Raw genomic sequence first — 25,799 nt, 5'->3', positions numbered from 1 at the left:
ATAATAAACTGCTCTCCTTGTCAGCACAGGGAAGACGGCCCCGAAGGCCCAGACTCTGCGCTCTGGGAGCCCCGTGAACCCGGAAGCCCAGCCCAGGGAGGTCCTGCCACCCTTGGGGCCATGGCGGGGAGGGGGACCAGCCGAGCTCAGAATCCTTCCTGCATTTGTTCGTCCAACAAGTGCTGACCGAGCCCTGCTGTGCGGGCAGAAGCCCGTGCTTGACCGCCCAGCATCCCAGCAGGATGGACACCAAGCAGAGGAAAGGGAACGGGTAGGTCTGGATGACCCAATCGAGAGGGGCTGGGTGTGGGGAGGCTGGGAAGCTGCCCCGCTAGCCATGGGGAGCAGGTGGAGGTCCGGAGCCTTGCAGGGGGACGGGAGGCTCGGCAGGGGGCCTCCCTGAGCTCCTGGGTCTTCCCTTTGCAGGGCTGGCCAGGACGTGGGTGAGGATCCGGGCCTTGTGCCGTCTCCCTAGCACTCAGGAGACGTGGGAACCCAGACAAAGGACCAGAGCCGCTGCCAGGGTGCTCGGCCCACCCATTAGAGTCTCCAGACTTCCTGGTGGGAAGTGAGGGGCCTCCTGGGCCGGCTGGGGACAAGAAGTCATCCTGCAGCCTGAGGGGGGGCCCTGAGCACCGGCCCGGAGCTCAACATGAAGGCAGCAGCACCCGCCACCCCAGGAGGCCCCGAGAGGAAGGGAGGAAGGAAGGAAGGAGCCTGGACCCACGATGGCCGTCCTCGGAGCCCCCACGGCTGCGGGGCCAGCCCACCCCTTGCTGCCCATGACTGAGCGGCTGGGACAGCGTGGGCCCACTGCAGCTGCAGGCACTGGGAAAGCATCCTGGAGCCTGACAAGCTCTGGACCCAGTCGGGAGGCTGGCTGTGGCCCAGGAGCAAATGCCCTAGGAGCAGATTCACCATGCGGCCGGGCGGGCTCTTGGAAATTCGGAACCGACCGCGGTCCGCGTTGGGTGGAGCCCAGGAGGGCCCTCGCAGTGGCTGAGGAAGGGATGTGGAGGCTAAGCAGGGCCGCGGGGACACTGCACAGGTGAGGGCACCTGCGCAGGTGAGAGGGCGCCTGCACAGCCGAGAACCAGCGCGGGTGACCTCTGCAGTGCGGCTGAAGACAGCAGATGCCGTTACGGGGCTGGCTCCCCAGCAGCAGAGCGATGGGGTGGGGGCTGAGGCCCCACGGGAGCAGAGGGCTCAGAGGCAACCGGACACCCTGAGCAGTGGCTACCTGCAGTGATGGGGGCAAGCTGGACGGGCCGCTGACAGCCTGCGGACTCAGAACAGAACCAAGTGACAGCACAGACAGCTGTCGGCCTCCTCGTGGGGGCCACGGCCCCTCGCCCAAGGTCCAGCCCTGCTCGGTCCTCAGACCAGAACCATCGGCCGGAGGAGAGCCCCAAGGCACCAGGGCAAGCGGACAGGGCGGTGGTCCCTACCCCCTCCCAGAGGGGCTCACGGCATTCACCCCCAGGGCAGAGGGGCCACCGCTGACCACAGGGGCCCAAAGCAACGCCAAGGCTCCTTTAAAACTGGGGCTTACGGGGCCACTCAGCTGCCCACTGGTCATTTCCCCCGCCCTGGAACGTGCAACTGGGATGGATGCTGGCAGAACGCCACTGATCCCTCTGCCGTCTGGGACGGGCTGGCCGAGAGGAGGGCCACGTCTGACCTCCGACACGAAAGACGCAAGTGTCGCCGCCACCACCACGGCCCGGTACCCACTGCCCGGCGCCTGCACGCCCAGCCCGCACCCGGCTGCGGATGGACGTCCACGCGAGGGGTGGCGGGCCCGAGACGTGGGCAGGCCGCATACCTGGGCAACGTCCGCGTCCCCTGTCCCCAGCTCCACCCGCCAGCCCCAAAGTAACACCCCCGCCCACGCCCAGCTCGGCAGTTTCAGGCCTGTTTCACACACTCGACGCACATCTACCTCGTGTTCCCTGGGGTTCACAGGACTCCCGACCGGAGGCACCAACCGTCTCCCCACCTCCTCTGGGCCCCGCGTGCAGTGGGTTTCTTCAGCCCCCGCTGGACCACCATCCCTCAGCAACGTCCCATCTGCCAAAAGCCTGCCCACCAAGGGGTCAACTGCACGACTGTATCTGCATTTCCAACAGTTCTATCTGTTCTTCTCCATTTCTGGGTGGGTATTTTTAACTCTCTTGGTCTTTGCATTTTACTCTGTTCCCACGACACTGCAGGTCGTCACGCGCTGCTCCAGGGGAGGCTGGCGGCTGGGACGGGTGGGCCCCGCTCGCCCGCATCTGAGCTGGCGCCCCGGGACCAACGCCGGCTCCTCCAGAGACGTGCTGCTGCCTCCACCGAGCGGCTTTCTCACCTGGAGCTCCCCGGGCTGCAGGGGGTGTGGACATGGGCCCGCGGTGGGGAGGGCTCCCCCTCCGTGGGCCAAGTCCCCTCCTCAGCCAGCACTTCAACGAGCCAAGGCCGCGCCTCCTGGCGGCTCACGCCCCACACGCAGGGCCGAGCACCCGGGACACACGAGCGCTGAGCGTACCCTACCCTCTGCATTGTGTCCCTGGTGCCTGGGCCCCGCCCGCACACAACTCCTCTGGGCCTTGGGCACAAGCTCTCACTGTGACACTGACCCGGGGCAGGAGGGCGCCTGAGAAAACTGTCAGGGGATAACGGGGGCGGGGGGGGGGGGCGTACCTGAAGGCAGTGGGTCCCCTCCCTCCCGCCCCCAATCCCCGGCTGCACAACGTCCTCAGCGGGGCCAGTGCCCGCTGACTCAGGGCTGGGCCAGCCCCACCCCTGTGTGCTCCAGGGCCGCGGGGCCCAGCACCCAAGCCGGACCCTGCATGCAAGGTCTGGCTCCGAAGCGGGCGTCGTGGGCCCTCTTAGAAGGGGAGACACATTGTGGCCCATGTTCGGTTCCTACTCCCGGGTCGGGACGGCCTGGAGAATTACAAACAGGACAACAAAGGAACGAGAGGCCGGTGCTTCGGGAACCAGGAGAGGAGGACGGCGTCTGCGGCCTGTCCTCCACAACCCAACCAGAAAACCAGACCCACGCTGCACGGAAACATGTCAGGCGCCCAGTCAGGATCCAGCCTGTGCCCTGCTCTGCCTTCACTCACGAGTCCTGTGACTAGTGTGCCGGTGAGTTTACCACGACCGCCGTCAACCTGCTTGTGACGAGCCGAGTTAAATCACAACAAAACCGTCAGCTCTCCCCGGAGAACTTGACTTCTCTACTTTACACAGACCATTTATTAAATTAGAAGGCTGAAAAGTAAAAACGTATCTTACAATCAAGGAGGAATCTGGACCCTGGACCCCAACAGAATGATCAGAAACGCAAAGCTCTGAGGACCGTTTCTGCCAACGCCGGCAGGGCGCCTGCTGGAAACGCCTCTCTCCTCACCAGCACGGAGCAGCAGCCAGCCGCACGGTGCCCCGGCCCTGGGCCCAGCAGCCACGGGCGCCCGAGCCAGACGGCCCCCACCCCACCCCCAGGGGCTGCCTGGATGGTGAGCGCGGACATGAACGCGAAGCCGGGGCAGGAAGGGGCAGCCGAGGCAGGAAGGGCGTCTGACTTAACAAAGGCCTCACAGGGCATGACCTTCCTCTGACCCAGTAAAGAAGCAGCGTCCATGAAAAAGGACCATGAGAGCTGGCAGGTCTGGAGCCGCCCTGAAGCTAAGACTCCCGTGAACGGAGGCCCGGGCGGGGCGGCTGGGGCAGCGCAGGGTCACCTGGGGCTGGGGGCCCGGCCTGTGTGGAGCTGCGCTGAGTGTGGTCAGGTCACCGCCCAACAGTCTAGGGCTGCAGCCGAGGAGCCATCGCTCTCAAGCATCTGAGAAGAGCCTGCGGCAAAGGCACAAGTGGTCCGAACCCACCAACCAACGCAGGTCTCCCCGAGCCGGGGCCACCGTGCACGCCCGGGGGAGACAGAAAGCGGCACTGCACTTAACCTACATGGAGGGAAGGGCTGCAGCCTGAGTCCTCCTAACTTCCTCGGGCTGGCCTTCCACTGACGTCCACACGGTTGGGATCCACCTCTATGTCCAAGGCTGGGCAATGACTCCAAAGACAGAGCGGTGACCGCGACTTACCGCGGACCGCAGTGGCCACAGCCAGTGCATCAGTTCGGAGACGCCATTCAGATTTGATTTCCACGGGGCATCACCCAGCCTGTCCCCGTCCTCTCTGTCCGCGGCCGGAGCCAGGGCCAGGGTGCCATCCACACGGCAGGGCGCCTCCTGCCTCTTGGGAAGACCTGCCAGCACTGACGGTCACCAGACTGCCCTCTCTGTCGCCCAAACTGACCCACAGGCCTGGGCCCAACCTAGTCTCCCTAAATTAACATCGGCAGTAAAAGCCAGGCGTTCCTAAATGCCCTTTAATAAGCAAATACAAGACTGGATCTGTTTCTTACATCCCAGTTTTAGTTCTGTTGCCAGAGTGCATCCCGGGGAGGAGCGGTGACCCTTCGGGACAGCATCACACAGAGGCGGGTGAGACAGCAGGAGAGACTGAGGGCCCAGGGCTCGGGCCAGGGCTCCCGACGCCACGCCCAGACTTGGCTGCTCTGCACTCAGGCTGAGCTCTGCAGCCGAGGCTGGACGGGGGTGAGCAGCCCACGAACACCACCAAGGGGAGGAGGTAAGTTTTCAGCTGAAACTTCTAAGTGACCCCAAACCCGCTGTCAGTGGGTTCTGTGTGCCTTGTGTTAATGGGCCTACCCGATCAGGTCGCGTCACCGCAGGCCACCAATCAAACCAGAGAAGGCTTGGCACGAAGGCCCTGGTGGGGGCAGCTGCTCCCAGGAGAGCCTCCCGGGACGGCGGGAAGGCGGGCGCGCACACGGGACACGGCCCTCCGACCAATGCGGGAGAGGCCCCCCACCCGCCGCGACCACGTCGAGAACGGCTGCAGGAACCGAAAACCACATGCATCCCGAACAAGGGTGTGGACTGGGCTACACAGACGTCCGAGGAAGGGGCTACGCAGGGCGCGTTCACGGGGATCTGCTGGGGACGGTGCTCCTGGGAGCTGGGCGGGCAGGCGGGCAGGCGGGCTGGCAGCGGGGCACATCTAGGACTCCTCGCCCATCTGCAGCAGGGAGTTGATGGCCGCATCCTTGCTGCCCCGCTGGGCCTCCAGCACAGAGCGGATCACCTCCCGGTCCATGTTGGGGAACATGTCCTGGATGGCCTTCAGGTCCTCCTCACTGCAGCGGGGCTGGGCGCTCACGGCTGGGGGCAGGGCCACAGGCACCATGCCGGGGCTGCACACGGCGGGCATCCCTGCGAGGAGACAGGGGTCAGGGAAAGCAGCACCTCCGACGCGCGAGCTAGCCGCCCCGGGGGTCGGCCCCCCAGGTCTCGTCTCCCAACATGACCTCAGAAACTGGCCAGACACTTGTGAGAAACCAGGGGCGAGCAGCCCCCCGCCACTCGGCCCCCGGCATCTCACATGAGCCCACTTCACAGCGGGCGTGGCAGGGGCAAAAACAAGCCTAAGAACGTGTGTATTTACACCACAGGGGTCAATTCTCATCCATCGAAGGCCACAAAACAGTTCCCTCCACCTGAGAACGAAACAGCAAACCCAGTCTACGCTTTCGCGCCGTTTCCTGTCACACATTCCAGAACAGACTTTCCCAGCTTGGCACTCACATCACAGACACTGACGAGGAAAGAAAACTCACCCAGCGCGTGCCCAGCGCGCGCCTAGCCTTCCCCGTGACAGCAGACAACCCACGAGGCGAGGTGCTCACGAGCACTGCCGTGCCGGGGCCTGTGCGCTCGAGCAGAGGCCCTGGGGCCCCGGACACCCAGCCCCGCCAGCTACACGTGGGGCTCCTGGTATCACTCCCTCACACCAGCCACGTCCCCTCACTCCCTTGTTAGACACAGGTGACAACTGAGAACCTCACGGCCTCTCAACTGCTGGAAGGTTCAGTCCGAGCACCTGGTGCCACCGGACCCCAAGACAAAGCTTTGACTCCTTGTCCTGAGATGGTCTCGTGGGGGAACCCAGACAAACGTAAGGAAGGAGAGTGTTAACAGAGACTCCACGCCTAACCGCGTGCAGAGCCTAGTCAAACGCCTCTCTGAAAAGTAGAAACGGATTTAAAATCATTAGTTCTGGGACTTCCCCGGTGGCGCACTGGTTAAGAAGCCGCTTGCAGGGCTTCCCTGGTGGCGCAGTGGTTAAGAATCCACCTGCCGATGCAGGGGACACAGGTTCGAGCCCTGGTCTGGGAAGATCCCACATGCTGCAGAGCAACTGAGCCTGTGTGCCACAACTACTGAGCCTGCGCTCTAGAGCCTGCGAGCCACAACTACTGAAGCCCGCGCACAGCAACAAAGACCCAACTCAGCCATAAATTAATTAAAAAAAAAAAAAAAGAATCCGCTTGGCAATGCAGGAGACACGGATTCGGGCCCCGGTCGAGAACTAAGATCCCACATGCCGCGGGGCAGCTAAGCCTGTGAGCCACACTATTGAGCCCGGGGGCCACAACTACTGAAGCCCGCATGCCTAGAGCCCATGCTCCACAACAAGAGAAGCCACTGCAATGAGAAGCCCACGCACCACAACCAAGAGTAGCCCCCGCTCGCTGCAACTAGAGAAAGCCCGCGTGCAGCAACGAAGGCCCGATGCAGCCAAAAATAAATAAATAAATTTTAAAAATAAAATAAAATAAAATCGTTAGTTCTTATAAACTCAAAAGCACAAACAATCTGCCGAACCAGGCTGGGAGCGCTGGACTGAGAAGTTTAGGACATGATTTCCTTTCCTGTCTGAAGTCAGAAGATCCTAAAGGCGGCTCAACGCTGTCCAAACCAAAACTGGCAGAAGGGCTGACAGGTGTTGAGATGAGGTAGCATCGGCTGCAGGTGCGCGACTGAGGCTGCGCTGGACACACACGGCTGCCTCCAGGGACAGAGGGGACGGGACGTGCTCCCAAGGCAGCAGCAGAGCCCAGCCCCTCCGAGTCCCTCCTGGGCCAGCCGGGCCGAGCACCTGCCCACACTCCTCGCCCACCGGCCTTTAGTCCTGGCCGTCCTGAGAGGCGAGAGGGCGCTCGGGTCCCAGGTGGGCACTCAAACGCGGTGAGGCCAGGGCCCCCAGGTTGTTCCATGAGCCCAGGAAGGTGCTCGCCCACCGCCTTTCAGAAACGGGGAGGAGGGAAAGGGAACCCGGGACTGGGGATGGCTGACAGCTTCACTCCGTGAGCCCCCCGCCATCCGCCCTGGCCTGGTTCGCATCCAGGCCACACCCCCACCGCCTGCATTTCTGACACTTCTGGGAACAGTGGAGACAAACTTTAGGGGGCACCCTGGCTCTCCTTAGGCCCCTTCCGCCAGGAGGGTCTTGGGTTGTAGCGTGGGAGGCGGGCGGTCCTAGGGCAATTAACTCGGGGCCCCACAGTCTTCACCTCGCTCTGGACGGAGTTTAGAGGATTTCGGGGACGTGGCCACCACCGTGCACACGGCATCCTCGGCGTCACTTGGTCTCTCCGGTGCCCCGAGCCTCCCGCCGCCCATGCACTGCCCGGGTTTTATGGTGGCTCACATGGGGGCGAGCTGAGCCCAGAACCCGTCATGGCCCAGGGTGGGAGCCGATCACAGGCTGACGTGAAGGCTCAAAAATCCAAAGGCGGAAGAGCTACAGTCCAACTTGACTTTGCTGTGCTGTGCGAGCCACGCACTCAGAAAGGTTACCAGCGCGTAAGGTAAGAAGCTCATAAAGGTAAAAAGATGGGGGAGAAACAGCAGCGCTGGAGCCCGGGGTCCGTCCACCCAACAGGAAGTGATCTTGTGCTGCGGTGACTCAAAATGCTTAGAAATCCCATTTCAACATCTCCATAAACTTCAACTCACCTTCTCTGTGCCGACAGAGAAAAAACAAACCCTATTTCCGACACGTGCACGTAACATTCAAACGTAACAGCGACCCCTGGTTTGGGGAGGCTCTCCGGGCATCCCTTGAAGACCAGGCCCAGACTCTAGCCCACACCCCGAACCCCCACGCGCCTCCCCGCTGCTCGAACACCCAAGGGCACGCGCCCGGGGAGGAGAAGCAGCACACACCTGTGATGGGCACGTAGCCGACGCCCTGCTGGTACACAGTGGGCATCAGGACCACGGGCTGAGGCGGCATCATCATGGCAGCCGGCAGCGACTGAAACACACCAAACACGATCAGGGGTCAGAGAAGAACACAGCACACATCCGAGCCTCATCACTCCCAGCCTCGCCAAACGCGTCCTGGAGGGACAGCGCAGGGCCTGGAGCCCAGTCACCGGGCGCAGGATCGAGGTGGCTCCAGCCAGGCCCTGCGTCCCGTCCAGCATCATCAAGTCCCTGCCCACACCGACACCCCGAAGCCTCCTCTGCTGGACTCGGGTAGAAGGTGGCATCAGACCTGCTGAACCACGGCTGAGACGTGGCCAACAGAGAACCCCGCTCAAGAAAGGAAACCTAAGCTTAAATTCCAGGGTCAAACCGCCTCTCTCTGTTTATAATTCTTTAGTTAAGTACAACGATGGCTTTCCGTCTACGTAGAAACGCCTGTTACAGAAGCACGATGGCATGTTCACGAGTAAACTCACTGATGTTGGGACCTGCTGTGAATCAGTCCAGCATCCAAAAGGGGGTGAGACAAGGTGCCAGAGGCGGCGGCCGTGAGGCTGGGCAGTCGGTCCCACCCGGGGTCCCTGCACCCCCTCCCCGCGTCCACATGCCAGAAACACCCGGGAGTAAGGGCGGGGATGCGGGTAAGCCCGGGAACGGCACCCCAGTGGCCAAGGGCCCGCCGGCCGGCCTCACCGTGTAGGACAGGACCAGGTTGATCATGCCCTCCTTGTCGTCGCCCTGCCGCCCGCTCAGGCTGTACCATTCGTCCACGACCTTGCCCTGCCTCAGCGCCTCGGGGATCGTCACGTGCGTCCAGGCAATGCGGTCGTCCATGGAGAAGGCTCGCTGGGGGGCGATGGGAGATGGCGGTGACCCCAGGGCTGCCCGGGAGGCCGCCCCACTCCCCCAGCCCTCCCGGCAGGGTGTGCACGGCCCGGGGCCGCCCGCTCTCTGCACCTCCTGTGGGCGCAGGGGGAGGGAGGCTCCATCGGCACCTGCAGACGTGCGCTGCCCCACAGACCACGTGCTCCCCTCCACCCCAGGGCCCCAGAGGCGATGGGGCCGGGCGTGAGGGAGGGCCCGGGAGGAAGGCAGGACCCTGGGGACTGTGGCCACTTCCCAGCCCCGCTGCCCACCCCCAACCCCCAGCCCTGTCAGCCGACCACAGGTGAGGGGGCAGCCGACCCGGCCTCAGGAGCGGTAGGACACGCCCAGGCAGGCCCTCGGAGGGCCAGGCTGAGTTAGAGCCCAGGGCACCCGACGGCCCAGCGACACTCGGGAGGTTCCTGCCACTCACGCCACCCAGCCACGAGCCCTGACCACGTCACACCTGAGCTGCGTACAGATAGCGGCTGCCTGACCTGCCTGGTCGGGTGACGCCCACACGCTGGACACAGGGTGGTGACGTGTCTGAATGCAAGTTCTAAGGACTCTGCAGGGGAAATGTGCTTTTCACTATGCTGGGGACACCAGGACACCTGTCACAAAGCCACAAGAAACCCGAAGTTCTGGGGCGGCTGAGTGGCCCCCGCGCGGCCCCCACCTCGTCAAAGATCTCCAGGTAGAAGGAGTCCACACCCGGGGGCACCGTGCACTGGATGACCTTATTCCAGCGCGGGTTCTTGGCGCCGTTGTGGGCTGTGGGCGTCTCGTACACCGCGTAACCCAGGCGCAGTCGGCAGTACGGATCCATGCGGGTCATGCCGTAGTTCTTTGCCAACTTGGCCTGAAATAAAGCCAGTGTATGAGACGGGGCAGCGGCTGTCACAGTGCAAGCCGCAGCTCAGCTAAGTGGGCCGCCCCTTCCACTCACGACTTCCAGAGTTTTCTGGGTGCCGACCCACCAGAACACGGCTGTAACTGAACCGTCAGCCCTTCGTATCCGTGGATTTAAGCAACCACAGATAAAAAAGATTAGGAAAAAACATTCCAGAAAGTTCCAAAAAGCAAAACTTGAATTTGCCACACCAGCAACGAATTTTGTAGCTTTACACTGTGTTACAGCTGCATGCACACGGCATTTACCGTGTGTCAGGTGTTACAAGTAATCCAGTGATGACTCAGTACACGGGAGGATGTGTGTAGGGTACGTGCAAAAGGGCACCGTTTTATATACGGGACTTGAGCATCCTTGGATTGTGGTGTCTGTGGGGTCCCAGAACCAATCCCAGGGACGACCGTGCTCTGGGACCCAGGAGGGAGGAGAAAGTCCAGGCTGGGTCCAGTGTTTCTGCGATAAGGCACCCGGTGCCGTGCCTGACGCTCAGGACACACCGGCTGCTGCTAGGCAGGGGCTGGATCCCCACCCAGAGGAGGAGGAGGGTGAAAAGGGCAGGCCGTCCCGGGACAGAGCCAAGAGCCACCGAGAAGAGAAGCAGGGGGTCGGGGGCCGCCGCAGAGAAGCAGGGCCCAGCCAAGGCCTTCCCCGTGCCCTCGGAGAGTGACCGTGCTGGCTCCCCGGCCTCCCCTCCCGCGCAGGAGCCTCTCGGCAGTGATCATCCCTGCCCAGTGCTGCGTGGGGGCCAGGGGTGCAGGCAACTCATCTTGGGCACCAGATGAGGCGGAGCCCACCCACATCTCACATAGGTCACGGGCCCATCTCAAGCCAGACGCGCTGCTTGGGACGGCTGGGATGCGTTTGTAGGCGAAAACGTGAACACCGATGAGCACATCAGGCTGTCGGTCAGGAAGTACTGACTCAAAGTGGATCATGGGCTTAAATGTAAAACCTAAAACTATAAAACTTGCACAGGAAAAACCAGAAGAAGTCTTTGTCATCTTTTAGGCAAGGTCAGCAAAAGCACGGCCCAGGAAGGACAGCTGGCGGCTCCCTGGGGACCGTGAGGAGGACAGAGCAGCCCCGTCTGCAGCATCAAGTCTGATCACAAACCCGTGTCCAGGACATAACGGACTCACAAACCTCAGCAATGAGAACACAACACGGTTGAAAAACAGGCAGAAGATCTGAAGAAGAAAAGCTCAACGCCAATTAGCACGTGAGAAGACGCTCCCCACCATCGGTCATCAGCGACACGCAAAGCAGAACCCCGTGAGGCCACCAGCAGCTGCTGGACGGGCTCAGACCCAGCCCGCCGGGCCAAGCCGCCCACCCCCAGAGCGCAGGAGTCCCGCAGGCGGCTGGGAGAAGCCACGGTGTGGCCGTGCAGGGACCAGCCTGGCAGCTTCTCCAAAGCAGACTCCACCCAGCTCGGGAGTTGGGAGTCCACTCTGAAATGGGAACTCATGCTCACACAGAAGCCCGCGCTTCACAGCGGCGCGGGGCTGGGACCCCCGTCCCTGCTGGGCAACAGACTCTGGGAAGTGCCCCGGGGCCTGAGCTTGGTCAGCACTGCGGTCAAGGGCAGGCCCACCGACAGGCAGAGGGAACTATCTGTGTTGCTGGGGAAGCTCTCTTCATCACAGGGGTGGACAGGCTCGTCAGAGATCATTGAAGCACAGGCTAATTCAAATCAGTGCATTTTAACATATGTAAATCATATTCAGTAAGGTCGACTTTTTAAAAAACAGCAAAAAATTCCCCAAAGCCCTGCTGCCTGCACTGACACCCTCTCTCTTCTCCCCTCTGGAAGGCTCCGCACAAGCCCCTATTCTGTCTGCGAGCCTCCTTGCCCCCCCGCATCCCCCACTCTCGTGCCGACTTCCCAGAGCTCTGGCCAGGGCTGCCCATGACCGCACGTCCCAGAGCCACCACCCCTCCGTGCAGGACCAGCCTGAGCCCCTCAGGATGCCCACCTTATGTCACTGCTGGACCTCTCCCCTGAAGTCCACAGCCTCCTGGCCTCGGCCCCCTGCCTTTAAAGCATCCTCGACTTAACGTGTCCGACACCGAACCGCGAGTTTCCTTCCCGGCCTGTTCCTCCTGTAATTTCCCCCATTTTGGTCGAGGCTCCTCCATCCCCTGGGCGCTGGCAACAGGCCTTGGGGTCACACACCCGCCTGCCCCCATGTGGGTGCGCCCCGAAGTCAGCTGTTCTCCCCCAGGAGCACCAAGCACAGGGCCTTCCAGCCTCGCCCACATCTTCCCGACACAGACCCCGAGGGAGCCCTGAACTCCAGCTCAGGACAGGGTGCCCACTCAGAGCCGAGCCCCAAGGCCACAGGACCCCCAGCGGGCAGCACCAGGAGGGCCTGGCCCTGAAGCAGCCCCTGGCACAGGGTGGCGATTCCTGTTCAAGCTGTACTTTCCTCGATAATACCTGGGCCGCTCCACACCTGCCCCCCAAGCTCGCCATCGCCATCGGCACACCGCACCCCGGCCCTCAGGGCGACGCAGGCGTTTACTGCCGCCCTGCCCTGCCCTCCTCACCCGCTGACTTCCTGCTCCGCTGTCTGCAAGAGCAAACACGGATCGCACGGGCAATGTCTTCCCGAAAGCGCCCAGGAGAGGGCCTCAGCCCTCACACGCTGTTGTCTTCACTGTGAATTCACTAGAGCGGTTCTCAGGACGGCAGATTTCCCCCCAAAACTCCTAGAAGCTGCCCTGGTATCTTCTGGAAAACATGTAGCAGCAAAGTCTGAAACGGGCCTGATTTTCGATAGCTTCAAGGCAGCTGTTTTGTCTCTGTCTAGCCGCTAAGGCTTTTCCACCTGAACAGTCCGCTGCTCGTGGTCTGAGCAAGGCCAGCTGCCCGTGAGTGCAGGAGGCGCCTTCCTTCACCTGGACCCCGACTGGCCCCAAGGCCGTGCTCTGCTCACGGCTGCTGCCCTCTGCAGAGGCCCGTCTGCCACTGTGCTCTCCTCCCGCGCCCCCGGCACCACGGAGGGGACACGGAGGCCTGGCCTGCCCGCTTCCAAGTGGCTCCCGAGACATCGACTGGGCTGCGCTGTAGGCTCACGAATGTCTGAGGAAGGCCACCCCGAAGCTTACTGGGCGCAACGACCCTCCAGGCACGGCCCTGGTGTCTGCTGCGGACAAACGGACGGATGGACAGATGTCTGTGCCTCCCGCGGCCTCACGCAGCCCGTCAGAGCAACGTGGCAGCGCCCTTTCTGTCCTGACAGCACATCTGGTTCTCCCGGGGGCCGGGATGACCGGGCAGCAGCCACACCGCCCCTTCCCCGGCACCGGCAGGGCGAGCGGCGCTCCAGACCCCTTCTCTAACTCTTCCTGGCGAAACCCGGGCGATCGTCAGTATCTTCACATCCATCGCTCTCCACCAGGTATGTGTTTCCGGAAAAACGGGATCAGAGGAAGCCCCATCCATCCACGTGGCAACACGCGATGACAGCGAAGGCCCCGCCCCGCCCGCTCCGGCCCCCTTCCCCCCACAGCCCCCTCCCCCCGCCCCCCCCCGCAGGCGGCCACACCCACCTGCACCACGGTGATGCTGAGGCGGCCCACGGTGCCCAGCGCCCCTCCGTACTGCAGCTGCTGTGCAGCCTGTGCGTCCAGCTGGATCTGCTGCTGCTGCTGTGTGGGCGTGATGCGCAGGAAGTCCTGAGGCAGCTCCCCGATGTACACCTGCGGAGAGCATGGCGGTCAGAGCTGGGCGCCACCCGCCCACAGGACGAGGGTCCGCGCTGGCAAGATATCCACCCTGCGGGCCCCTCCCAGGGCCTGCACTCTCGGCATCAGGACGCTCAGCAAACGGGGGGCTCCGTGGAGGCCCGAGTGCGTCTCCGCCCTGAAAGCAGACCTCGCGTCCTCGCTGGGCCTGGGGGCCTCACACGCTCTGGTCCGCGTGTCCATGATCCCTTCCCCAGGACCAGGACCGCCGCAAGCAAGGCCTGTCCACCGTGAGCGCTGTTCACGGGGTGAAACCTGAAGCTTGGATGTCCAGTGACTTGGAAAGGCCTCTGTGCTGATACCCTTCAAACGTCTCCACGAGAAACAACTCGCGTGCAAAAACGCCCCGGAGACCAAGAACCCAACAGATTAACCACCAGAAGCCCGGATACCCGGCCCTGGACAGGTGAAGTGATGGGGAGGCGTCGGCTCCCAGGGACACACCTGAGTGTGGAGCCCGGTGGAGCCTGGGGGCTCCAAGAGTGACGACTCCCAAGAAGACCGCAGGAGACCGTGCACGGAGAGACGGCCCACAGCCAGACGGCCCGACCCCCTGTGTTCAGAGCCCTCGACAGCCGCACCGCTGCTCGCCCCCCGGGCGGGGGGGTGCGGGCCTGGAGGGGCCACAGTGCGAGCAGAGCCCAGGTGAACGGGAGGGAGCAGCCGCAGGACCCACGATGGAGGTCTGGCTGCTGGGGGGGAAACCGGGGCCACAGGCCCCTCAGCCGCGCAGGGGACGTCACAGAGCCCAGCCGCGGGCCCTGAAGAACTCGTGGAAACGGAAAGGAGGACCCCAGTGTGTCACAGCGAGTTCTGGCAACTGCGCTCACAGCAGCCGCCAGGGACCACTTGACGTCCGGGCGCCGCATGACACGGGGGTCTCTGCTGTGCAGACCAGACGGCACCAGGCAGGGGCCCAGACAGCACCCCACCCACCTGGCTCACAGCGCCCCTGGGAGAGCACCTCCCCCAGAGAGCGCCCCCAGCGCCTTTCCTGTCGAAGGTCCCTGGGAGGGCCTGGGCCTGGAGATCATGCGCTCCCACCAAGGCTGATGGAAGCGCACACAAGGGCGCTCGCTGGCTCCCAGCAGCCCGCACGCGGACTCTGCACCCAGAGGGCTAGTGCTCCCGCTGCTTCTCTCTAAAAGCAAGCCGTGCCCCCCGCCCCCCAAGACGCTCTGTCTGGGAGCCAGCTCTGCGTCTCACACCTCCGCTGCATCAAGGACCCAGCCCAGGGCAGGGGAGGGTGCCCCCGGAGGCTGCCCCCCAGAGGCCCCGGCGTGGCCAGGAGAGGAGTGCAGTGCCTTCCATTCCCTCCCCAGGGCATCGCAGGCTCCGTTTCCTGGGCGCGTAGTGTAGCTGAGGGGGTTCCAGGACGGGCCCTCGAAGGAAAGCGGGTGGTGACACCCCATGGGCCACACCCCTCAGGAGGGCTGAGATGCCCCGGACACGCCAATTGTCAATTCCTGCCAGCGCCAAGACCAGGCCCCTGTGACCCCCCAAACGCACCCCATCCAGAGCCCCTCAGGCTCCTTGCCGTTTGCCCGGTACTCGTCTTACTGAAATGACTCTCCCAGGGGTCGCTGGCGCACAGACCACACCCCCGCCTGCTGGTCTGAGGAATGACTGCCCACCTCAGTGCCAAGGACCCCACAGGGAGCAGGCTGCACGGGGACATTCAGTGGCGAGAGTGACAGGTCAGGAAAGGCCTCTCTGTTCCTTCACTCATCCTGTCTTGTCAGGAGCTCCTAGAGGTCATGAAACCAGAATGAAATGAAACTCCTGGGGGGTATGTTCCCTCTTTACTGGGTTCAGCACAGTCCACACACGAGCCACGCGGGGACAGCGGGCCACGCTGAGGCCTTAAGGGAGGGGGACAGAGCACAACAAACCAATCCCACGTGGTCAGAGCCTGTGAGGGGCGGGGGAGGGGGGATCACAGCCCAGGGAGGAGGAGCCTCCAGGTCTGCAGGGCCACCCGCCTGAAGGCACCCTGGGGACACCTGCCCTAGGCCCGCCCGCCAGAGACAACAGCAGGGGTGAGGCCCAGGGTGATGGCGGGTCAGGGAAGGGCACGTGGGGCTCAGCACCCGCGGCTGACGGCTGCCCCAGCAGCCAACAGGCCCCGTCGCACAGCGGCCTCAGAGGCCTGCGGCAAGGAGCAGGCTGCACGCCCATCCCAGCGCATCCCACCCCGACAGAGAGGCCCCGGGAGTGCCCGCTGAGGCCTAAGAGACACCTGCCAGCCGCGGGACGGGTCACTGACGTTCTTCCATCAGTTCAGGCTGCACGCCCATCCCAGCGCATCCCACCCCGACAGAGGCCCCGGGAGTGCCCGCTGAGGCCTAAGAGACACCTGCCAGTCGCGGGACAGGTCACTGACGTTCTTCCATCAATTCAGCATCTTCCCAAAGGAAGTTACAAGGAGAACTCCAACTGCCAGCCGACACCTGCAGCCACGGGGATGGGTCTCCACACGAGTCACCGCCCCCACAGACACACACACCCTGCTCCTTCCTCAAGTCTCCAGCACCTCCTGCCAATGACCTGGTTTCAGGAAACAGGAAAGGAGGAAAAAGGCCAGAAGCAACAGGGAGGGAGGGCTGGCGCCGTGGGGGGCTCCCCAGAGGGTGCCACTTAGTCCCTCCCCACTCGCCCCTCCCGCCACAATCCTCTTCCAGGTTTCACTGCAAAAACCTCTGTGTCAGCTCTCCTCCCCTATTCCTATCCCTCAGGCCTCCCCCAACTTTCTAAATGACCCAAACCTGGATAGGCCACTCAAGCCAGAACGTCTGGCTGTCCCAGCCCTGCCGGACAGTGTACACAAGCTCCGGACGAGGGGACCGAGACACGGCGTTAACTGAGCACGAGGACGCCGGAGGGTCAGCGAGAGAGACAACGCCACTGGCCCAAACGAGGACCAGACCACAATGCTGACAGGACAGCAGCGTCTTCCACGGGGCCTTGCCCGGGGATTCCGGAGCCTCTCACGCCAGCCCGGGGTCTGGGTGCGAGCGAGATGGATCACCCTGTCCACATCTGAGTAAAATGAGACAGCCAATGATGGGCCAAGGGGCGCCGGGGCCGGGCATCGCACTGCAAGTCTTTCAACTTCACCGTATGTGCGGATTTTCACGCCAAATGCTGGGGGGAAATCACTGCTCCCGTGGCGCTCGTAGTTTAACAAAAGAAGACAACTGCTGAAAGTCGCAGCGCTGTAAATAATCACAGGGTGAGCACCCCGGGGCAGGTGGACAGCCGGTGAGGCAAGACGGTGTAGACGGCTGAGGCCACTTTGGGAGAAGACGCCACCTCAGCAGAGGCCTGCATGGCATGAAGGCGGCCGTCATGCAGAGCCTGGGAGGGCCCCGTGCACAGGCCTGGCCAGGAGCCCGCCAGGCAGAATGAGGCGGGGAGGTGGCTGGAGCAGAACAAGCAAGGGAGAGCAGGAGGCTGCAGCTGAGGACAGGAGCGTCGCACCAAGGCCACTGATGGGCTCTGACTCAGAGATGAGGAAGGGAGCAGGTGAGGAGCCGGGGCAGGTGAGGTGCCGGGGCAGGTGAGGAGCCGGGGCAGGTGAAGAGCCGGGGCAGGTGAGCAGCCGGGGCAGGTGAGCAGCCGGGGCAGGTGAGGAGCCGGGGCAGGTGAGGAGCCGGGGCAGGTGAGGTGCCGGGGCAGGTGAGGAGCCGGGGCAGGTGAGGTGCCGGGGCAGGTGAGGAGCCGGGGCAGGTGAAGAGCCGGGGCAGGTGAGGTGCCGGGGCAGGTGAGCAGCCGGGGCAGGTGAGCAGCCGGGGCAGGTGAAGAGCCGGGGCAGGTGAGCAGCCGGGGCAGGTGAAGAGCCGGGGCAGGTGAGCAGCCGGGGCAGGTGAGGTGCCGGGGCAGGTGAGGAGCCGGGACAGGTGAGGTGCCGGGGTAGGTGAGGAGCCGGGGCAGGTGAAGAGCCGGGGCAGGTGAGGTGCCGGGGCAGGTGAGGAGCCGGGGCAGGTGAAGAGCCGGGGCAGGTGAGCAGCCGGGGCAGGTGAGCAGCCGGGGCAGGTGAGGTGCCGGGGCAGGTGAGGAGCCGGGGCAGGTGAGGTGCCGGGGCAGGTGAGGAGCCGGGGCAGGTGAGGTGCCGGGGCAGGTGAGGAGCCGGGGCAGGTGAGGTGCCGGGGCAGGTGAGGAGCCGGGGCAGGTGAGGTGCCGGGGCAGGTGAGGAGCCGGGGCAGGTGAGGTGCCGGGGCAGGTGAGGAGCCGGGGCAGGTGAGGTGCCGGGGCAGGTGAGGAGCCGGGGCAGGTGAGGTGCCGGGGCAGGTGAGGAGCCGGGGCAGGTGAGGTGCCGGGGCAGGTGAAGAGCCGGGGCAGGTGAGTTGCCGGGGCAGGTGAGGTGCCGGGGCAGGTGAGCAGCCGGGGCAGGTGAGGTGACGGGGCAGGTGAGGAGCCGGGGCAGGTGAGGTGCCGGGGCAGGTGAGCAGCCGGGGCAGGTGAAGAGCCGGGGCAGGTGAGCAGCCGGGGCAGGTGAGGTGCCGGGGCAGGTGAGGTGCCGGGGCAGGTGAGCAGCCGGGGCAGGTGGCAGCCAGGGCAGGTGAGGTGCCGGGGCAGGTGAGCAGCCGGGGCAGGTGAGGAGCCGGGGCAGGTGAAGAGCCGGGGCAGGTGAGGTGCCGGGGCAGGTGAGGTGCCGGGGCAGGTGAGCAGCCGGGGCAGGTGAGGTGCCGGGGCAGGTGGGGTGCCGGGGCAGGTGAGGTGCCGGGGCAGGTGAGCAGCCGGGGCAGGTGAGGTGACGGGGCAGGTGAGGAGCCGGGGCAGGTGAGGAGCCGGGGCAGGTGAGGTGCCGGGGCAGGTGAGCAGCCGGGGCAGGTGAAGAGCCGGGGCAGGTGAGCAGCCGGGGCAGGTGAGGTGCCGGGGCAGGTGAGGAGCCGGGGCAGGTGAAGAGCCGGGGCAGGTGAGCAGCCGGGGCAGGTGAGGTGCTGCGCAGGTACATCTGGCTCTGCCTGGCGCCCGGCCCCAGCATGTGACAGTGGAGGGTGGGGGGTGGGGTGGCGGCGGGCGGGACCAGTCGAAGGGGTGCGGTTGGTGTGGGTGAAGCAGAGGCTGAGAAGGAATCCGATGCTGGACCTGCTCGGAAGGCAGAGCCGCAGGAGCGGCTGAGTGGGCAGGAGAGGAGAGGCCGCCCAAGGGGACGGGGAAGCCAGGGAGGGTTCCAGGGAAGGAAAGGGCGGGTCCGTGTGCGATATTCTTGGGAGACAGGGAGCCGCTCAGGATGGTCAGCCTGGGGATGAGTGGGCTGGGCGCTGACACTCCCCAAGACCCCCGAGGGAGCGGGACGGACAGAAAGGAGGAGCCGTGGAAGGAAACCCGTGTGAAGAACGCGACCCTAGGCAGGGAGAGGCCATCGCACCTGTGCCCGCTGCCGCGGCCGTGCCCACAATGAACCCGCCAGACAAGCCGCTGCGGGGGCCCCGCCCGAGCCCCACCCCAACTCGGTCACCCCCGCACCTCGCAAAGCACAGGTGGCTTCCCGACCTGCAGGACCTTCTCACTGTCGGCTCAGGCAGCTGCCCCTCCTCGGCCCCCAGCCCCGCACCGCCATCCTCCCACCCAGCTCCTGTCCAGCTGGCGGTGAAGCAGAATCACCAGAGGGAGGTGGGTGGAATGGGAGGTACACAGGCAGGACTGCAGGCGGGGAGCCCGAGGAGTTGGCCAGGTGTCTGAGAAACGACAAGTAACACAGGGGCCGGGCAGCCCCCAGGCCGTATACGTGGGAGGGTACGGGCACAGAGCTGCTGGTCACAATGCCCAGATAGATGCCACAGACACCGACAGAGAGCAGAGCGGGGGAGCGGAAAGAGGGGCTGGGGGTGCTCTCAGATGCGGGAAGAGGCACAGGGCTGGAGCACAGGCGAATCTGCCACCAGCAGCTCAATGGCAGATGCCACACAGGGACCTTCACGTCCCGAGAGAAGGAGACTGTGCGCCCAGAATCCCAGACGGCAAACACACCTTTCAGGAACTAGAGAAAGCAGCACATGTCTCAGTCCCTGTGAGCAAGCACCAGCTTATCAAGGTAACACTGCCCCTGGGAGGATGGGGAGAGGCCACCCGAGGCAGCAACCCATCAGGAGGAGGGCAGTTACAAGGGTTAACCTTGCAGCGCGAAGTCCGTACCTTAACATTTCCAGGATGGCCCCAAAGAGAACAGAATGACAACATGTGTTTTCCAAACCAGCAGAAACCAAAAAATGGAACTTAAAAAACTATGTTTAATCAATCCAAAAGAAGGCAAGGAGAGAAAAAGAAACAAAAATAGACAAATAAAAGCACAAATGAAAGTGTTAGGAACAAAATGTGTGTGTATAACTACACACATAAAACTATCTAACACATTCCAGCTAAAAAACGAAGAAGACAGACTTCAAATTTGACTTTTTAACAATCCAGCTCCATGTTGTTGACAACAGACCAACCTGACACACATGTTCTGAAAGACGTGGTCCAACAATGAAAACCCCATCAGGCAAACACCCCCTAAAAGAAAGCTGGCGTTGCCATGTGGCATCAGACCAAACAAGAAAGGCCTGTGCGTGGCCAGCGGGGTCACCACACGCAAAAAGGTCCAAATCACAGGAAGACGGGGCCATCCTAAACCAGGATGCGCTCCTAACTCACCCTGAGAATCCAGAGCAGAGCTCACGGGGACACGGGCGATGGTCCAGACTCCAACAGTGCGGGTGCACAACTGTACCCGAAAAAGAGAAAGCCAAGCGCAGGCCTGAAAAGAAAAACAACTCCTTCCTCTGAACATTGGAAATGAAAGAGAAAGAACTAAGCAGCTGTCTTGCCTTTCCCATACAGACTGTATTTAAGGACAACCAGACAGCGTTCATCTATACAAACAGGTCCAGCTAATAAATTCAGAACAAGTGACAAAATTCAAACATCAGGGGCTTCCCTGGTGGCGCAGCGGTTAAGAATCCGCCTGTCGATGCAGGGGACACTGGTTCCAGCCCTGGTCCGGGAAGATCCCACATGCCGCGGAGCAACTAAGCCCGTGCGCCACAACTACTGAGCCTGCGCTCTAGAGCCCGCGAGCCACAACTACAGAACTCGCATGCCACAACTAATGAAGCCCGCATGCCTAGAGCCCGTGCTCCACAACAAGAGAAGCCACCGCAATGAGAAGCCTGCACACCGCAACAAAGAGCAGCCCCCTCTTGCCACAACTAGAGAAAGCCCGCTCGCAGCAACAAAGACCCAACGCAGCCCAAATAAATTAAAACAAAAAATTCAACTATCACCCCCTGTAACCCCCAGTGAAGTCAATGATCAGTTCATGCAAAGGCTCGTGAGGACCTGGACACCCCCGCCCAGCCAGGCGTCCAGACAGCTCACCCGCAGGCCTGACGGGGGAAAAGACATGACAGGAAGGAGGGGCCACACTGATCAACCAGCATCTCCAAAAGCGGGACAAGTGGTCCCTACTGGCCCCCTTTGGCCTGGACTCAATGGGACACGCCACACATCGTAGCCTGTGACCAAGCCTTGGCCGCCGTCCCGTCGAGCTGACCGGCAGCACTGGGGTCAACAGCGGCGGGTCCCGCAACCCCCCCGACCCGAGTTCTACCTCAGAAGGCGGGCCCCCCCACAGGTACTGCTGTGGGTGCCCATCGGGTGCTTTTTAGTAGTTCGTGGACCAGACAAAATCACGGCATGGAGAAGGTCTGTCAGAACAGAAACGCCAGCACTGCTGAAAGCGGGCAGACAGCATAGGGCTGGGCATCCCTCGGTGGCCATTCAGGGAGGGACTCACCTGCAGACGCAAACACCACGTCTCCTGGAACTTAAGCAAATTCCTAGCCCCTCAGGCTCCCCTTCTCAGGGACAAAGGGAACCTCCCCAGACCCGTGGGACCCCCCCCCCCCCGCTTCTGCTTCCCATGCCCGAGGACTCTGCCTGTCCCTCCTTCACCACGAGCGGGAAGAGACAGTCAGACTTCAGAGTCAGCCCCAGCGAGCGTGAATCCAGGCCCTGGGAGCCCTGCTGAGTGACCCTGGGCCGAGTCTGAACCCCGTCCTGTGTGGGTAGGGCTGGGGCCCCCCGGCCGAGGGTGGACCCTCGGGAGAGCCGCCCAGCCAGGACCCGGCATGGGGAGCACCTGCCGGATGCCCCAGCTGGACTTGCAGCTTCTGCCACGAGCCACGCCGTCCCGCGGGGCCTCCACCACACCACACACACGACAGCACGTGGCAGCTCCTTCAACGCCAAGTCCGTACACCCTGGCAAAGGAAGAGGTCTCCACCAGACCCCGAAAACCACAAAAGGAAGGGTTCTCCAAGTCTGATAACCGGCAAAAAAGCCTTTACGAGTACAGTTAACCCAGAGGGGGTGGGCCAGCGGGGAGATGTGGAAACGAGAGGATGTGTACCAGGCAAAAACCTTAGGGGGGGGAAGAAACAGTAAAAAGTAAACAGTCCACTGTAGCAACCAGATCAAACGCAAGGCCAGATGCAGCTGCACTGGCGGCCCCGCCCTCTGGCACAGACAGCCCTGCTCAGGACCCTTCCTGGCCTTGAAGCAGCAGCCCCCCATCTCCCAGACCCTGTCCCACTCTGCTTTCCGTGCTCTCCCCTCCCACCACCCCACAGCTCCTGCTACCCCATCAAGTCTCCAGTCAGAGACCCTTGCCCCAACACCCTTACGCAGCCCAGCCCCGGCCCCGGCCCCGGCCCCGGCAGGCCACCGTTCACCTGGACTTGAATTCAGACCTCAGGGTCTGAGAGTGGACGCTCTGTGAGACCCTGATGGCAGGCGTCACCGTACGGTGCCACCCAAGATACCGAGAGCACCCACACCGTCTGGGCAAGCCGCACAGGCTCCAGGGCGCCCAAGACCCCTGAGCCCCCAGCAGCTCTGGCCCAGACCGAACCTTACTGCACGAGCACGGGTCGTGGAGGGCAGCCCTCAAACACCTGCTGGTCTACGCATGGGGCCCACGACACACGGACAGAAGGCCCACGACCACCCGACAAGAGAACACGCCGGGAAGCACCGCACAGGGCCGGTCGGCCGGGTCATCGAGACCCCGACGGCACAGGCCCCAAGTCCGGACACCGTCCGCCGCCCTGGCCCCGTCACAGCCCTGTCGCAGCACATGGCCGACGTCCCCCTTGGTGAGAGGAGGGGCCCACCTTCACCAAGCGCTCCCTTCGCCTGGCCCGGAGCCGGCTGTGTGTGTTTGCCCGTGGTTCCCGACGACAAGGGCTCTGAGTTCCCAGCAGGCTGAGGACACGTGACAGGCCAGGAACGGGGCCGGGCCGCTTGCCCATTACGCCACCGCTCCCCTCCCCTGGGAGCCGCTAATTTGCTCCTCGTGCTGCTCCGATGAGCCACGTGCCCAGAAATGAGAAAGTGCCGACAGACACTCGGCCTGCTGTAACCCACTGTCCGCAGTGACGGTGAAGACGTGGAAGCGCGGAGAGTCCACCACCGACTGGCGCGCCTCCACACCCAAGGCGGCTAGGAACTCCCATCAGGTCCCATTCAAACGCTCAGAACGAGCATCTGTGCCCAGGGGGGCTTCTAACAAGCCCTGGTCTTCCTCAAACTCAGAAAAGCGTTCTGTGGATTCTTCGCCGGTCGGGAGAAACACAAACAAGACTTGTCAAGCCCGACTCGAGGGTGAGGAGCCCCGGCAGCCGGGGGCTTACCCTCAGCAGCGGCTTTCTGAGAGAAGGCACATCCAAGCGTCCACAGGAGAACCCTGTCCCGACTCAGAAGGACCCAGGTGTCCGTCTACCGTACGTTTCAAGACGCTGTGATAAAAACCTCACTACTCGTGAGGACGCACCCCAACCCAGTCTGAACGCCCGGCTGGAGGCGAGTCCCCAGGAGCCGGCCTGAGCCCGTCTGGACTCGCTCGCCGGCAGCGACACAATAAGCTGGGCCAGAAGGCAGGACGCGAGGGCTGCGCGGAAGGGCACTCCCAGCTCGCGGCTCCCAGACCCTCATCTGTCACTTAAGAAACCGAGGAACAGAGCCGGGCCTGGGAGCCTCCACCATCCAAGAGCCTGTCCAGGGTTCAGGGTGCTTCTCTGGGCGCCTCCTCCTTCCGAGGACCCACTGGGTGCGGGGCCTCCCCCAACCCGGGGACCCACGCGGTGCGGGGCCGCCCCCGTCCCGGAACTCCCTTCCGCTTGCCCGGAGCCCGGCGTCGGGCCCTCCCCTGCGCCCTGAGGCCGCGGAGCCCGCCCCCAGCCGGAGCCTACCGGCCCGCGCTGCGTGCTGACGGTGGTCGCCATGGTCTGGCCGGCCTCAGGCCTCGCCCTCCGAGAGGTGACGCGCCGGCGACCCTTCGCGCGGAACCGCGATCTAACTATCAACCCGCAAGGCCGCCGCCGCCACAGTCAGCTGACGGCCGGCCCCGCCCCCGCACTGCCCAGTGCGCCGGCGCAACACCGCCCCGCCCTTTCCGGCGCCGGGCGCCTGCGCAGTCGCTCCTCGCCCCCCTCGGCCCCGCGAAATGGCTCCCGAGCCAGCAGTGTGCGCACGCGCGCCGGGCTGTTTGGCGGGTGGGTGGGGGCGGGCCGTGGGGCCGGGCCGCGGACTGTAGCTGCTGGTGCATCCGGCTGGACCCGCGGCAGGAGCGGGTCTGTGGCCCCGCCGCGTGACCGGAGTGACTCGGTGCGGCGGCCGCCCTCCGTGTGTGTCCGCGGTGAGGCCGCGCGCTGACCACTCCGCCCCTTGCTTCCCGCCGGCCCCTCAGCAGGGTCTGCCCCGAGGCTGCTGGCCGAGCTTCCTCAGGAGACCACGGAGCTTTGCTGTTGTCCGTCCGAGGAGGAGGTGGAGAGGCCTGGCTTCCCCTAGGCCTGGTGTTCTGCTGTTGACACAAGCAGTTGCCCAGGCACCACGATCAGACAGGGCTGCTGACCACTCCAGTCACGGGTGGACCTCCTCCACCACCCGAGCTGGGACACTGCTGCCACTTCCCATTACAGCTTCACCTTCTAGATGGGAGTTACTAAGAAGCTTCCAGACAGCATCCAATCCACAGCAAAACCCCGCTTCCTTAAACCCTCCCCAGAACCACCTACAAAAGCCCCAATTCTATAAGGAGTCCTTTCTAATACCCTCTAAGTCCCCCGGTGCACCCCCCAGGTGTGTGGTCTCCTTAGCTGCAACCAGGAAGAATCCCAGCTTGTCGAGTTACAGGTGCGTTCCTGGTGGCCTGCCTGGAGGGCACTGACACACCCAAGGTGTGAACCGTCCTTTTCCTGTGTGTACTTCCCAGAGCCCTCAGAAGTAGCCAGCCCACTGCACAGTCTTTGTAACCCCGCATTTGCCATAGCGACTAAATATCTCATCCACTTGGCCACACATGTGTTTGCCCTCCACTTGCACCACATCCCATGCCACCGTTGGTGATCATTTGAGGAAGCGGGTTGCCCCTGGATGCCACGGGCTCCTGGTTCTCCATTTCCCCGGGCAAGGACTTTAGCTACATGCTCATCAAATATACGTGCAACCCAATGCTAGCGTCCCATTCTGAGTCTGCTTTCTGGGGCCACTTCCGGTGGCAGTTACGGTATCAGTCACGGTCCCGGCGAGAAACAGATAGCACGCGCAGAAAGATCACTGGAGGGATTTCAGCAAATCCCTCCAGTTTACAAAGGAGGGGCAGAGTTAAGTGAATAAGCAAAGCATGAGGGACTTCTTTTAACCTCAGGAAGTGGCCACCGCCCCTGGCCTTGAAAGGACAAAAGGAGGAAGCGGTAATCAGGGAGAGAGTCTTCCTCAGCAGAGGAGTGAAGCCACTGCCAACCTCAGGCTTGCAGGGAGGCACCTGGGGAAGTAAACACCCTGACCTCTCTCATCTCTAGTCTCTACAGGTGTCTACCATCAACCTAACCAGGTGATGCATTCTGTAGACAAACACTTCCTGGGGCACAAAGAAAGGCAGAGAAAGGTGGAGAGGGTCTGGGAGGCCAAAGAGAGACTCTTCTACATGTGCGTCTAAATATCAGTGATAACTAGAGGATAGAGTTTTATACCATTGAAAGGAGCAAAAAAAGAAGAGACAAGATGTAACTTTTTTTAAAGTGTTAAGGAAAAATTATAAAATTTGATTAAAAGACCTTAAGGAAGACCTGGATAAGTTGAGAACTGTTTACCATATTCAT

General features: G+C 63.0%; 1 protein-coding gene across 1 annotated transcript; it reads right to left on the bottom strand.

Annotated features, from left to right (window-relative positions):
* Positions 1 to 4,926: 4,926 nt before the first annotated feature.
* On the bottom strand, positions 4,927 to 24,056 carry TOLLIP (toll interacting protein). The gene is made up of 6 exons (XM_065882154.1): positions 23,889 to 24,056; positions 13,456 to 13,605; positions 9,667 to 9,849; positions 8,817 to 8,969; positions 8,079 to 8,169; positions 4,927 to 5,282 (listed from the first exon to the last, which is right to left on the bottom strand). The coding sequence occupies exons 1-6, from the start codon at positions 23,919 to 23,921 to the stop codon at positions 5,071 to 5,073; spliced, it is 822 nt and encodes a 273-aa protein (XP_065738226.1). The 5' UTR covers positions 23,922 to 24,056; the 3' UTR covers positions 4,927 to 5,070.
* Between the last annotated feature and the right edge of the window lie 1,743 nt (positions 24,057 to 25,799).

The sequence above is a fragment of the Phocoena phocoena genome, chromosome 8, assembly GCF_963924675.1.
Source record: "Phocoena phocoena chromosome 8, mPhoPho1.1, whole genome shotgun sequence".
Taxonomy (NCBI): domain Eukaryota; kingdom Metazoa; phylum Chordata; class Mammalia; order Artiodactyla; family Phocoenidae; genus Phocoena; species Phocoena phocoena.
This window is presented reverse-complemented; position numbering and strand designations above follow the sequence as displayed.